The 15397-nt window shown below is 39.4% G+C and overlaps 1 protein-coding gene across 2 annotated transcripts; it reads right to left on the bottom strand.

Moving 5' to 3' along the window:
* Positions 1-4472: 4472 nt before the first annotated feature.
* On the bottom strand, positions 4473-14314 carry lbh (LBH regulator of WNT signaling pathway). Of its 2 annotated transcripts, XM_041971614.1 has the most exons (4): positions 14068-14314; positions 11764-11857; positions 9865-9970; positions 4473-6226 (listed from the first exon to the last, which is right to left on the bottom strand). In XM_041971614.1, the coding sequence occupies exons 2-4, from the start codon at positions 11796-11798 to the stop codon at positions 6011-6013; spliced, it is 357 nt and encodes a 118-aa protein (XP_041827548.1). In that variant the 5' UTR covers positions 11799-11857; positions 14068-14314; the 3' UTR covers positions 4473-6010. The 2 variants fall into 2 exon arrangements, with proteins under 2 accessions (XP_041827548.1, XP_041827549.1); XM_041971615.1 differs by lacking the exon at positions 11764-11857 and having other exon boundaries at positions 14068-14307.
* Positions 14315-15397: the final 1083 nt, after the last annotated feature.

Below are 15397 nucleotides of genomic sequence, written 5' to 3' on the forward strand. Positions count from 1 at the left end.
CAGGTACTCTTATTTTTTTCGTAGAATTGCAGGAATTAAAGTCATCTAGCTAAGATAAGTTATAAATCCAAGAAAAATACAATACAGATGAAAGGCAACTTGGGAGGTAGGCCAAGCTGAGAGCAACTCTTTTACAACAAATACTGAGATCAAGTTGACTGATAAAAGTCGACACCAGCAATAACATTAATTTATGTTAAACATACCATTCTGCTGACATAAGTCCATGTAAGGGAGACGGGAATGTTTCTCATCTATTGTACACAGTGTTTTGGTTTATTTTAAATGGAGTCTATTCATAGGAATTTAATGAGGTTTTGCTGAAAAAAGCGCTCAGTTTATTTTGTACTTAACATTCTTCTTTCTAATAACATATTGTGCTTTTGTTGTCAGTTCAAAGAGGGGCTATGGATGGTTAAACCTGAGTCCTCTCCATTTCACTTCATGTCTCAGCTTTGCACCTGTAACAACACCAGTTAATGTGAATTCAGTTTTGGATGTGAACATCTGTGTGTTAATCCCAGTCTGTGTCCCCAGTTTCATCTCCTTCCTCTTCCCTCAGTTTTTCCACCCTGGCCTCAAGGCAGTATGGAGTAAAGTGGTGGGGTCACAAGCTGTCTATTTATACGAATAAGCAGCAGCCTGTGTCTTATAACATAAATGCAGAAAAATGCATCTCAAAGCAGATTCTGGCTTTTTAAAATTTATTTAATTTTTTTTGCTTTGATTAAAACTTTAATTAAAACTTTAATAGCTTGAGAATGAGTCAGAGATGCACCTTACATCACCCTGGTGGCAGAGAATGAGTCCCAACGTGTTCAGACTCGTCAGTCAACATTTGCCGATGCTGTAAATCCAGAAGTTGTGTTATGATTTGTTTGGTGTGCAGGGTGACACAGCAGTTTTTAACTTTTATTTTGTATGAAGCTGTGAAGAATCTGTGTTAAAAATCTTTATTCAGATCACTGGTTTGTGGCTGTTTCTGCCCAATGTGAGTGCCACATGTCACTGAGGGGTTTTCAAATGTCAAAAACACCAAATTCAGGGACAGAGCAGATGACAGAATAAGTTTCTCAGTCACTTTACAGCAGTCATGTGCTAGTTCTTCTTCTTCATGATTTTCCATCCTCGTGGTTTGCTTTGTCATTTGAAAAGTACACTGGTTAAATTTTATTAGAGCATCACGACACTGAGAAAGTCCACGTTTCATTCTTGCTGTGCTTGCATTTTCCCTTAGCACACTAAGTCTTATCTAAAGCAGCCACTAGGTTAGACAACCTGTCATTTACCTATGATTTAACTATATAGTGTGATTAATACTCTATTTAGCATCTAACCTTTTTTAGTCCCCTGACTTTTTCCCCTATTGATCGACCCTTCTTGTATGCTGCTCACCATATCTTATTCTAGCTTTTCTCTTGTTGACAGTGCCAGATATATGTCTATGCTCAGTGGGCTGGCTCTATACATGTTAAAAATAGCTATCAGAGTTTTTGCTTCATGTCCTGAGAGCTCTACTTTCTTCTCACACTTGAGGAACCATGGGAAAAGAATCTTTCCCTTACGCACATAGCACTCATAATAACAGACACAGTTATACATAAAACCTCCAAGCACATAAGTCCGTTTGCAGGCTTAGCACAAACACACAGACACAGTTATGCATGAACACAGGATAAAACTTGTGGCTCAGGCTGTAGGGTTGCAGCACTGAAATAGACGGGTTATAAGAACAGGCGCAGTGTTTATAGTGAAACATAACCTGCACTCTGGGAATGCAGAGTACATTTCTACTGCTGCATAAGTATGGGAAACTTGCTGAAACAACACAACGGGATGGAAGTCTGGTACAGCAAAAAATAGAAAGAGCAAGAAAACAACCAAAGTGGAGAAAAAAAGTTAGTCCTGAAGAAGAACTGGAAAGAGAAAAGATAAACATTATTTTTCTCCTGACGTGCAAAGAGAGGTAGTGTTGGGTGAAGGGTTGATGTAAGTTTAAGTGTAAAGGAGCCACAGTGTTAATGTGGACTCAAGTTGGGAGTCAGGGAGAATTCAGGGGTTGGCAGGTCAGACTCTGCTGACACACTGGGATCAGCAATGGGATTGTTTCCACTGGAAAGAATTCCAAGAATGAGCTAGAAGAGCAATCAGTGACTTCACTCAGAGGACAACAGTTAGAATACATAGCCAGCCACACACACTCTCAGAGGTTTAAAGATACTGTGTCCCATGCCAGTAATGGTGTGAGGGACACTCTCCGTTCCCCTGAGTCACTGCCGTCTCTGCCACTCTCACTAAGGCCTCATCTTACCATTTGCAAAATGACTGCTGACACCTCTAACCACCAGCAGAGTGGTTAACAAAAAGATTTACAGCATGTATGGAAATTCCTGCAACTCCAAAGATAAACGGGACTTTAAAAAGTACCTTTTTAAAATGACAAAACAAGTGCCATTTAAAATCATACACTTGAGATGATTAGAGGCCATTCTTTTGAGTTCAATAAAACAAGTCTGACATTTTTGTGAATAGTGTTTTTTTTGTTCAGTTCTCAAGGGGTTACTGATACTTTCCTCGTGTGTATGAACTGGTTGGCTTAGCGCAGTGGTTTTGGAGAGATTAAACAAACAAGATGTAATGTGTTTGTTAGCTTTGGAGGAGCTGATAGGTGTGTTTCCTTATATTTGAATAAAGTTTTGCCAGATCAAGCAGGTGTGATTTGCAATGGCTTAGGAATGCAAGCAAACAACCAGCTAACTTTGATTCAGCTCTTCATCTTACCCTAACCTTTTTTAGCTTTGTTTTTAGAAATGGAACACCATGATTCATATCACAAAAGAGGACTGAGACAAAAGGTTTTCAGCGCCCTTAAAGTAAGATGAGGAGGTGTTACAGTGAAAACTCCCTTCAGTTAAACTTTGAACTGTCCAGATAGGAAATCTTATCAAGGAAGAAAACTTGCTACAAATGTAAGAAAATATATTGATTTCACATTTCAGTCAATTTCCTGGATTTCAGATTTGCTCACACGTTTGAAAGAAAACATTGTTCATTGGTTTGCAAAAAGTACATAAGATGTGGCTGAAAAAAAAAAAAACAGCTGAAGCAGAGCCGATTGTAAGAGCTGCTCAAACTGCTACAGAAAGATGCTGCAGGGGCTACTCTTCATATCAAGCTAACCTCTGCAGCACAGAACCTTTCTTTATTAAAACTCACGTATATTGATTTCTCCTGCATTACTTGAAAGACATTGTGAAGTTCAGAGGTCTCTGGCTGACGTCATATGATTGCATAGCAAGTTCATTCTGTGTCTCTAAGGACTATAGCTCTAAGTTCTTGTGATTTCTTTTTTCCATGATCTCATACTTTTTCCACTGAGATCAAGGAGCAATCATTAGGAGCGATGCTAAAGACATTCATTACTTTATTCAGCACCAGACACCAGCTCCTTGGGCCAGACACTCTACTGCTGACCACCATTATTAGCCCTGAGATATTAATAACTTTTACTGTCCACTTTTTCCAGGAAGAAGGAAGTATGATAGAATTGCGGTTCATTGTTTCTCTTCCAGGAAGTAATCATTAGGGTCTGGTCTACATGTCAGGCACTTGGACCCTAAATGCCCTACCCTAACAAACCTGATTCCCAGAACCAGGCAATCAAATTTCCCCTCAAAGGGTCACTTATACAGTACAAAGAAACATATCAGCAGTTAAGTATCTGTTCTAACATTCATCACTCCTTTAAATATTTCCCATTAAAACTTCCTCATGTCCTCCATGGGTTTGCCATTTTATTCAAACTGTTTTGTCGTCATGTGTTTACAGGTCAAACCTGAGTTTCTGCTTCTGCATTTATACTCAATTCCATCCTTTATCTTTCTGTAATTACAAAAGCTTTTCAAGGACCCAGATCAAACCATTGCTCTCCTTACAGCTATATTCGTTCAGTTTTAAAATATGTAAAAGGTTTTCAGAAACTTTTGCAACAAAAAAAGTTGCAGTGTTCAGGAATGAGATTTGTTGCAACTAGAGATTGTGTGCAAGCTATAGACAGGAAGTAGCATGTGGCCTGCTCTTGCTTCTATATATATGCGCACACACACACACGTATTTGATGCATCTCTTCATCAAGGTAGAGCGATGTTCTGAATTTGAAAGATACCGAGCAGGAAGCAACACTGCTTTTCTCTAACCACTGCAGGCAAAGTGTGTGTGAGGGGGAAAGGGAGTGTGGGGGTTATAAAGGAAAATTAAGCTGAGGTAAAGTCACTTGGAAACAACATGTAGTGTGCAGGAGGATTACCCTTGTAAAAAAAAAAAGTTGTACTTTAAAAATAGAAAAGTTGAGACAACCTTTTAAGTTCAGTTATTCTCACTGAAGACTCACACGTGTATAGCAAATTCAAATGTTTATTTACAGCCTCTGCATTATCAGTGAGGAAAAAGTGGTCTTTTTTTTTTAAAAAAAAAAGAAAAAAAAAACAAACAGTAAGAGAAAGATGGCAGCTAATCTCCCTGAGCTTTACAAAAACAATGTGGGACCTGCGGGTGACAGGAGAAAGATGCTCTGTACACAGCCCTAATGCCACTCGAAGAAATTTAAAGAAAGCTACATCTCAGCCATGCTTTTACAACAGTAACATCACATTATCCACAATAACAGAAATCTTTAAAACCTGTTTCACATACTGTCAATTGTTTAGAGGAAAGAGAAAATTCCAAAAAGTTACATACAGGCAAAAAATGTGACATTACAGAACAAACCGTTTCCCATTAACAGTTTTTGGAAAACATGTCAAGAAGTACTGCATCAGGTATTGCCTAGGCTCTCATATGAGCGCCATCACACAGGGTGAATTTTCTCAACCAGGGCTGTATGGTCTCAGAGAGTATGGCTGTTTTTAGAAACAGGAAGACTAGAAAAAAGGTTTTCAACTTTCAGTTCAGCACATTGCAAGGCTTCAGGGAACAACTAACTGGAACACACATTTACCCAGCTTTCATTGGGTCTGTGCAATACTTTATCAAATGCTTTGTTTCAAATTATACAATTGGCCATCTTCACTTAGCTTTTCAATTTAACATCTCATCCTCAAACAGTTTGCTTTGTCTTCCAAGGACCCTTTCAAAAGAGGCCAAATGGATGACAGAATTATAGCATAACTCTGGTTTCAGTGCATAAGCCTTTAAAGTGAATCACCACAGTTCTACAGCATCACAGGGTATGCCATCCCATCACCTTCTCATATTCTGCTACAGCCTGCCTTTTAACTATAAACACCTAAGCTCACAAAAGTATAAATTTAGACATATTCTGTGTAGAGGAAACATCCCACTAACATTTTTGCACAAACAAAAACAAAACAAAACAAAACAAAAAAAAAAAAAACACAACCAAAAACCCACTTCTCAAAAACCCGACATTTACAACATTCAGTTCTGAGACAAATCTATAGACAGCAGTGGCAATAATTATAACAATCAAGAAAACATACACAGAAGATGAACTGTACAATAATTCCCACAGGTACCACAAAAGATCTGCACTCAAGTATGAAGCCTCTGGGGTCATGATGCCAGCCATTTTGGAGATAAGCAGAGAGCAGCTGTGGTCCCCTGCAGAGTAAGAGCTGTCCATGGAGCACCAAGTCGCTGCTTTCCAATAGCGCACCTGCTTGGAGCTGACATGTGTGGAGGAGGCTGTGGTGAGAACTAGGTGTGGGCCAGAGGTGTGCATGGTCTAGTCTTTTCAGGTCTGGTCTGATGGGATTTCAGCATGGAATAATAACTTAACATGTAAGAAATTATGTGCAAGTGTATTTCTTCACTTGTCAGAGCATTTTCTGTTCTAATTTTTATTATTTTTTATTTTTTTGGTGACATTGGTAAAGAGTTTGCATCAAAGGACACTGAATGTGTCAGTCAAGTCTGGAGTGCTCTGGTGAAGTGTAACCAGTGTGTGAAAGGTAGGGCCCATCAGAAATAAGAGCAGGTGCTGAAACAGCCTCTAGTGCTGAGAATTTTCTGCTGGCTGTCCATTTTGGATGTTGCCATCATTCTGGTCTTCCTCCTCTTCCTCCTCCTCTTCACTGACCAGGAATTCCTCTGGAGGCCAGCGAAGCTCCCCGCTCTCAACTTCTCCTTCTGTTGGCTCAACCACAATTGATGGTAGTCTATCTTTAAGCTTACAGCAACGGTCAAAGTCTGAGGGGTCTGGAAAGATCTGAAAAGGATAGGCATGGTTAAAACACTGACTATTAATCTTTTATCAACAGGAATTCATATAAAGCAACTCTGAAAATGCAAGGCAGGCCTTTTCAAGATGAGGGTCAGCTGTTCCATCTTAGAGGTTAAAAAAAAAAAAAAAAATTGTGAGCACTTTTCTGATGAGCGCAGATTGCTTTGGATACTGGAACATGTACAAGTGTTGCAGGCAAAATAAGGCTAAACAGCTGAAGGAAGTTATGTGAAGACTAAACATCTTTGATGGGAAGTGGCTGCTTTAAAAAAATTTTTTATAAAAAGTGGCACACCTACTTTGCCAATTCCTCATTCCTTTAGTTGCTATTCTGGCTTCCTTCATACACTGTTGCTTGCTCAGATTAATGCAGCATCATTGCCTGCATGTGGGGTTGATGAGCAAGCCTCATGGCATCATTTTTTTTTATCTCAATCCTTTGGTGTGCATTGAGATAAGTAGTGGTTGCTCAGAAAATTATATAAAAGCATATGCAAATTGGATGAGCAAGAAAAAAAAAAGTAAAATGCTTGATGATATCTGTCATATATCAGTTCACATTGAATATTGCACAGTTATGCAAAACTGGGGTCACAAACAGTTAACATGGATTTTTTCTTAAGCCATAAACAAATCCAGACCAACATGTCTGTAAAAGCAGAGTAACACACACATTTCTGGATCTAAACTGGAAAATGAGAGATTACATGATAGACATTACATGCACTCCTTTTTGGATGAGATTTGACATTCTCCTACTTTCTCAGGGAAAAACTGAAATATCCCTGGGGTGGGATTGATTGGGGGCAAGAAAAGAGTAAAAGTCTGTCACTGCTGGTCCAAGAACAGCATTTTATGTTGTTTGGATAAAGTGGATGAATATTTTTAGACCTGCATATTTCACTTCAAGACACTAGGAGAAAGAGGGGTGGTGTGTTTGTGTGTGTGTGTGTCTGTGTGTAGGGAAGGGCTGATGTCTGGGCAAAGAGCCGAACGAAAAGAAAGCAGTGAGGCGGGAGAGAGACAAGAGATAAAGAGTAGATGCAGCTGTGTCCAAGTCACCAGGAATTCCATGAGATGGAAAAAGGAGGAAAAAAAATATCAGCTTCTTTAAAGGATGTTTTCCTCAGGTGATTCGGGCATCAATAGTTTTTTTTTTTCTCCAAACTCTGCTACTCATCAAGAGAGACACCAAGAAGGGTAATTATGTATACAAACACATGTCTGTATTTATGTGTAATGTCTGGGTGTTTCTGCATTTTTGGGTTGCATCACCAATCCTCACTGTGCGTCAGCACCATGGAGAGTTGGGCAGCAAGTGACTTTGCCTTTAGACAAATAAGCTCATACATAACAGGCTGCTTCACTTCCAGTGGAGGAGGGGTGAGCAGCTGAATCATGACATTGCCTTTTGAAAAGGATAACTCAGAATCAGCACCCATCTACTCAATTACCTCTAGTACTATAGGTCATATTTACTTTAATACCTTTTGTAAGACCATCTGGAATTTCATGGTCATCCAATTTAATTCAAAGTCCCTGATGGAGGAAGTGACTGGTGAAGCATCGGCGCTTCACACAGTGCTTCTCTAAAGAAAGCGGGACCTTGGGCATATGGCCGAGTTGAGGAAATACAGTGGGAAATGGAAAAAGTTGAGAAGTGGCCCACTGGAACTCTTCTCTTGGCTGCCTCTCCTTCCGTTTCTCTCAGACAAACTCACAGCTGGGGTGTGAAATGATGGAGAGGAAGCAAATCTTTCCTCTGGGTCAGTCTACATCCTCTCAGTCCATTTTCTGCATTCAGCACAAGCAGGCTGCCATATAGGGTTTATTTAAGAATGTACTGTGAATTGAAATAGCTAATTATGAAAAACTAATCTTATATTTTAATAGCCTATTAAATTTCCCAGTAAAGAAAAAAGTGACTTGCTTAAAGTACCGTCCACACACACACACACACACAGGAAAGACGAATCAATATCCACAGAAAGCCCTTTCATTTGCTGTTGCACCCAAGTTCAAATGTGAAACTGAAGAGGCAAGCAGCTGTGCATCTAAATAGTTTATAATGGCCTTGGTTAGCTGACAGTAAAACAAAAGGTGCTGGTAACAGCTTTTCCAGATCATTTGATGGCTGCCTCTTATTTCTGTGAATCTGCGGGGTTTCCAGCACACATGCACTAGAACTGGATGCTTAAAGTAATGACAACTATAATCCCCATTGTCCTTTGATCCCCTCCCACATATTGAGATGAAAATCTATGGGCTCAGTATTAAGTCAAAGATTTTGCAGTTGTAAATAAATATATTTGCACATAATTTCAGAGTTCTGTAAATCTGTAAGTCAAGCTTGTCACCCTGTAAAAAACAATGTGCCTGAAAAACTCAAGTTTGCAAATGTGCAGAAAAGGATTTCCATGGTTGTAAAAAAGATTTGAATTTGTGAAAAAAAAATGTTATTTTGTGAAACCCCTGTTCACAGATGCAAAGCACAAACTGTGTGCAAGGATCTGAAGTTGGGGTTGCAAATTTTGTCCATATTTTTGCACTTTTATCTGATTGGATGGGGACAAATCAAACTATCCAATCATAGAACAGACAGCTTCCACACCACTGTAGGCTCTTAAAGGGGAGTAGATCAATTTTAAAGATGGGTGTTGGTGCGACCAGATTGTTTTTTTTTTTTTTTTAAAATGACACTAGGTGCGATAATTGCTGACAAAATGAATGTGATTAAGTTTGTAACATTTTCAGACAAAATTATCTGATTCAGTTTAGGTGTGATATTATTCAGTCCCAGACTGAATAAGCAGGTGCTTTGGACTGTATTTCTCTCTGCAAACCATCATTTTCTCCTCCACGCTGTTGCTCTTTTTCAACAGTGCTTGGATTCCAAGTTCGCTGCTGCTGCATTAGTACCAGACGTACTTGCTTGCGCCTTTGTCCATGTTGAAACCATGGAACTCTACTCCCCTTTCTGCAGCCATGCGGGGTCTAAAAGCAGTCTGCTCTGATTGGATAGTTTGATTTGTCACCATCCAATCAGATAGAAGTGTAAAGATATGGACAAAATTTGCATCCCCAACATCTCACACGCAGTTTTGTGCTTTGCATCTGTGAATAGGGTTTTCGCAAAAGAACTTTATTTTCCCCCACAAATTCAAATCTTTTTTTTTTTACAACCATGCAAACCCCTTTCTGCACATTTGCAAACTTGAATTTTTCAGGCAGATTGTTTTTACAAGGTGACAAGCTTGATTTACAAAGACAAACTCAAATTATTTGCAAACATTAATTTACACCTGCAAACTCTTTGACTTAATAGTGAGCCCATAAAAAAAGAACAAGATTTGTTAAACATTTCCTGTAATGTCACCTACATCTGAAAATAATCTTCAGACTACTCAGTAACCTCATACTTTATTATTTGACTGTGGTCACATGGTTGTAAAACCAAACAACTGATCTTTTTCTCTCCTTTGACATCAGTTCCAACTCATGAGAATTAATGGAATGAGTGTAATTGTTTTAAGAAAAAAAAAAAGAAATTGGCAATGCTATATAAAAATATTAGAACAGGGAATTTCAAAGAAAATCAGGGTTTCACATCCTTTTTATCTTACCTGGAAGGAGAGTCTGTCCTTGCTGGGACTGAGCCTCATGTCCTCCATGGGTGTGCTGCTGATCATCACCACCTCAGTCATATCTCGGCTGAACACACACACTGGGCTGCACAGTTGAAAGACAAGAAGATGCAGTGATTAGATACACTGATGATGACAGCACATTTGTGATGAGGACAAATACATTTAGAAGCAAACATATCTTGTCAGCCTGCCATACAAGAGAAAAATGTATATTTTGAATTTGCTTACAGAGGAGCATAAGCAAATATTCAGAATTAAAATAAATATGACCTCATGTATTGTACTTTATATACTTGGTGGGTATAACTAAGACCTGAACTATTAAAAACTTTCTAAGAAAGATTAAAAAAAAGAAAATCCTATCATAAGCCATCTAGATGCAGTTAAAGACTGAGCTTTGATCATTCACTTCCCTGCACACATCGAGTTTCGTTTGTATCGTGCACATCTTGACCACAACACACTGAGCACTGCAAAGCTGCACAGCTCAGAATGCGGCTTGCATAAGGTGGACATTTCTGAACACAGAAATGATGTGCTCTTGCACTTGCAACCATGGAGCAGTCATTGTGAAAGTGTGCTGGGGGCGTGCTGTGGTATTTGAAAGGGGAGGAACCTGATGCACTCAGTTCCATCAACGCTTGGACAAACTTTCCATTTTAGATCAAAGTAAAAAAAAAAAAAAGAGGTTGGTGAAACATGCTCAGTGGATTCACTTTCAGAATCACAATGAAGCTTTTTTTTTTTAAATAAATTTTAAAAGAAGGCTTGACGTATGCCTCAGCACTGACATGATGTCGTCTTGGGACATGATGCTGAGCGTCATTCTCATGCTCTCTATTTAAAGTCTGCTGCCTGGTGGTCAGTGGCCACAATCTTGTGGTTTGTGTGGTCACTGGCTATTTGGAACAAAGACAACAGAACTTGGCAAGATGTTCACTCGCAACATCACATTATCTGATTCAGTGGACTTGGTTGTTATTCTGGGACATGATGTCTGGGCTTTACTCCTACTTTGAATCATACATTTTGGAAGAAAGGTTAAAAAAGAAAGAAAAAAAAAATCAACCATGACTTCAGCATGACATAAGGGACTATTGCAAAGCATACTTCAAACTAAAATCAATTTTACCATTCACCCCACCTGCAATACAATTTACTGAATGACAAAATTCTTGAGAACTCTGATTTTAAAATACGTCACCAATATTCTTTGGAAATAAACCATGTTGAGACCTCCACCCCCTTCACTTCTACGGCTGCACCATTAACACCATCAATGGAAGTCAATGAAATTTCAGGCACAGTTCTGTCATACTGTCGCCATGACTCACAAAATCCCTGAGAATAGTCTTAGAGATACGCATCACCATATTCAAATATGTTTATTCTCTACAAATGTTCATCAAAACAACAAACATGATTTTAATTAACATTTAACTTTTTACACAATTCTCTGGTGAAGGCTTGCCAAGTTATGCTCCTGTTAAACAATATTTTAGCATTAAACAGCTTTAAATGTCACTTGTTTAGTTTGTGTACAATGTTTAGATAAAGATCTGATTAAAAAACAATTTACTATAGTTAGAAGCAGACAAATGCATCATGTGACCCAATTGTAGGAGATCATTAACACCTAAAGCATGTTTTTCATCCTTGAATTCACACTCAAGGAAACACTGACATAACAGCAGGATGTAGAGCAACTTAAATATTTTTAAGCTTTTGGCAGATATCCCTGTGAGTAACCCTTTTCCTCAATAGACACTTGACCGAAACAATAGCCGGATATTCAAAAATAAAAAATATAATAAAAAAAAGGGGGCTTGAAGGATATGCAAGGCTTAAGATGGAAAAAAATGAACTTATTTCAACCTTGAGTGGGGAGCAGAGGAGGGTGAGGCAGGCATGCAAAATGCAGCAGGAGGAAGAGGAGGAAGACTGCGGGATGAACAGTGACAACGAAGACCTGAGCAGAGGAGAAGAGGGGAAGAGAAGGAGGGAGCAAAGAGAAAGAAAGATAAACACTTAGGCCTTGCCAGTCATATTTCTGTTCGGGGATTGTATAAACATCCTGCTCAGCTAAGAATAACAGAACATGGGCTAATAAAACATAAAGGGGCACAATGAAGAGGAAGTGGGAGTGCACAAGTGACGAGTCAACCTGGGAGGAAACAAACAAACATGCAACAACTACAGTCTCAGCTATTATTGCCTCAAGTTTCAAAGATGGATGAACAACGTGTCCCTTTTTGGGATACTAGAATACTTAAGGGACACATTAAAAAGTTATCCAAGAAACCAACCTGTGATTGAGAAAAAAACCTGGCATTTACTTTAATTATACTGACAACCTATAGCACACAGATTCTTCTATGTGACATAAAAAAACATTTAAAAACTGTCAAATTGCCCAAATCTGTCAACAAGATAAAGATAAATGGCCTCACTTCTTGATGAGTTAAGCTAATGGAGGAGATGGCAGTAAATCTCTTCACCTATTGATCCTGTCAACATAATGCATACCTGATTCAGCCAAACTCCAAATGCCACAACCAACCAGGACACAGATGGAACAAAGGTGCCGTCATGAGACAGCGCAAGTGTTTAAAAACCAGGATTACTACAGTGTAAAGTTTAATTCATTATTCAGTTAATTGACTGGGTAAAGATGTGCAGCTGCAAACATGGCTCATTGCTCAACAATTTAAAAAAGGTCTCCAAAGTCATCTGTCACATCAGCTTTACTTGACAGTCAAAAAACAAAGAAAAACTGATCTTTGAAATAAACATAGCCTCTTAATCTTGATGGCAAGACACCAGTTTCATTCTCTCATTTTAGGGCTCGGAGAAGGCAGTGGCCGGACTATTGATCCTTTCTGGTCTGCACTGTTGTGTTGCTGACAGCCAGATCAAGTGGTCTCTGCAGTAATCTTTGTACAAGAAAGGAATCTGCATCTTGCATTATCAACATTGTTTCCCCTCTGCCACCCCCCCACCCAGTTCACACTACTACCATCATAAATCTCAGCCTGTGTGGCAGCAAGTCAAAGCTGCTGAGATTCCAGACTGTGTTTTCCACCAGCCGAGTCACACAGCTCTCCAGGTATGTGAGTGGCAGCAGGAGGGAGAGCTGAGTAAGACCCCCTGGGTTGAGCAGGAATGAATGGGTCATGTCGAGATTGTGAATAGATTGGCTCTGTGAAAGCACAATGTAGATAAAATACCTTAAAAAATAAATAAATAAAAAACATTGTGTACTCTTTAAAAGGATGGTTTTTCCCCAGTGCATTTGAAAAAAAATACATTGTTTAAGTCTCTTCACATTGAAACTAAAACTGAGCATACTATTCTCAGCTAAATCATGCTCGAATATGACAAATAAAAACAAAGATGCTTTTATGAAGAAAAAATATTTCTCATAAAAGGAAAATATATATATATATCCAGCTGTAAGTAAGCACAGACAAGAAAACCTAAGTGTGGTTACAGTAAAGAGGTTGTTTCATAGCTTCCTGGTAAAGATAAGCAGAAGCCTGCTGAGGTTTTAATAGCGCTTGCAAAACTATTTCAAAGCAACTTGCATATCCTCTCTACAGAGAGCAAAAACATTCAGAGCAGACATGCTCAAACAAAGATCCACTCCCTATTTCAGCATCAATGTGTATAATCAGAGGGTACCAATTAAATGGAGAAAACTGGAGTGTACCTGCAACTCATAATAAAGGAGAACAAATAGGTAAAGCAAAGTAATGTCATCCTTCAATATGTAAATTAAGACACCATGAAACCAATGTGACCTTTCCAAGTTGGCACATGCAGCAGGGAGACTGGCAAATATGAGCTAAACATCTAGAGAGGCATGGGGGGGTACCCACAAAAAAGGAAAGAGGGGGCGGGGCTCGAGTTTTCTTATTTCCAACTGGTGTGCCCCAAATTTTTCCAATTTCAGGGGCAACACCCTACAGAAAATCTCAAAGGAAACAAGAGTGGGTGCAGCATCAAAGTTGGCTGATTCAGAGGGAAATCACCAAGCAAACTAAACCACAACAGTATCTTTCATTGTTATTTCCTGTAAAGTACACCGATAACGCGTGAAATGTTTGACAGTTGGGTTAGTTAAATCATAAGTATCCAATGCCTGAAAAAGAAATGTGAACAGGTCGAACACATACTCACCAGTATATCTGCGGTGAAAATACAGACATGAATTCACACCTCTTGTCAGTTCTGTTGGGAGATCAGACTACTACCGCTGACTTCTCTCTACTCTTAGCCTTTTCTTGTCTTTCTTTTCTTCAAAACGCAGAACAGGACACACAGGAAAACCGAAAGTACCGATTCAACAAGTCTGACAAAACGAACAACGAACGCAACTCCCCAAATTAGCGCTTCTGATCAGACTCACAGCTGTGCTGAGTTTTTATTCAAGAGGCGTGTACTCGTGCAGCCGGAGACACGCCTCCCCTCTGCACGAGCCAAAAATCCTCAATGGCAGCTCCTTAACAGCAGGAACCAATCAAAGCGCAGGTGACTCAGCCCACCTCCACCCCTACCCCTCCCCAACCCCCAGCCCTGATGACGACAGCAGCGACAGAAGCTCCTCATTGGAAAAGGACAAAAAGATACTGCAAGATGCAATTGATTTGTAGTCTCCAAGGCAACAAAATGACAATCTTACCTCCTTCTTGAATGACAAAAACATACTGATATACCCGTTAGGTAATCCGTGACATTTATCCAAATGAGAAAGAGACCAAGGAGGTCTTTCTTTGCCTGGACTCATTCAGAAATATATTCCAAGGACAAGTCAAAGTCTGCATTTAGCAGTGACAATGAAATGAAACAGGTTTGGCTTTTGAAAGTATTAAATCAGAGAATGCATGTGAAAAGCAAATAAGAAAGATAATGTGATCCATTACAGACTGCCTTTCCAAACTGTGTCATGAATGTCATTGTAGTATTTTAGGTGTGACTTTCCAGGACTCAAGCATCTTCATGCCATGGCTGGGAACTCTTGTGTATAGTTGACCTTCACTACGTATAAAATGCCCAGTGGCCTTTTATTCCCTGCACACAGTGTGCTGTACATTTGGGAAAGCAGGTGCACAGGACAGCCTGCAGTTGCAGGAGCAGATGGTTTAATGCAGGAAGGCTTCCACTGCCACCTTGTGACTAAGAATAGGTGTTCAGTTTTGTCAGAACAGATATACACATGACAGCTACTCAATGCACTTAGGCATGTAGACATAGTCAATATGATTTACTGAAATTGAAACTGAGCATCAGAATTGGGAAGAAAGGGGACTGAAGTGACTCAAATTGTGGCATAGTTGTTGGTGCCACACAGACTGAACTGAGTATTGCAGAAACTGTTGATCTACTGGGATTTTCACACATAGCCATTTCTGGAATTTACTGAGAATGGCTCCATCTTGTTTTGTATCAATAGTTCAGGCTGCTGCTGGTGATGTAAAGGTGTGGGGGATGTTTTGTTGGCACCCTTTGG

The sequence above is a fragment of the Melanotaenia boesemani genome, chromosome 20, assembly GCF_017639745.1.
Source record: "Melanotaenia boesemani isolate fMelBoe1 chromosome 20, fMelBoe1.pri, whole genome shotgun sequence".
In the NCBI taxonomy this organism is placed as follows: domain Eukaryota; kingdom Metazoa; phylum Chordata; class Actinopteri; order Atheriniformes; family Melanotaeniidae; genus Melanotaenia; species Melanotaenia boesemani.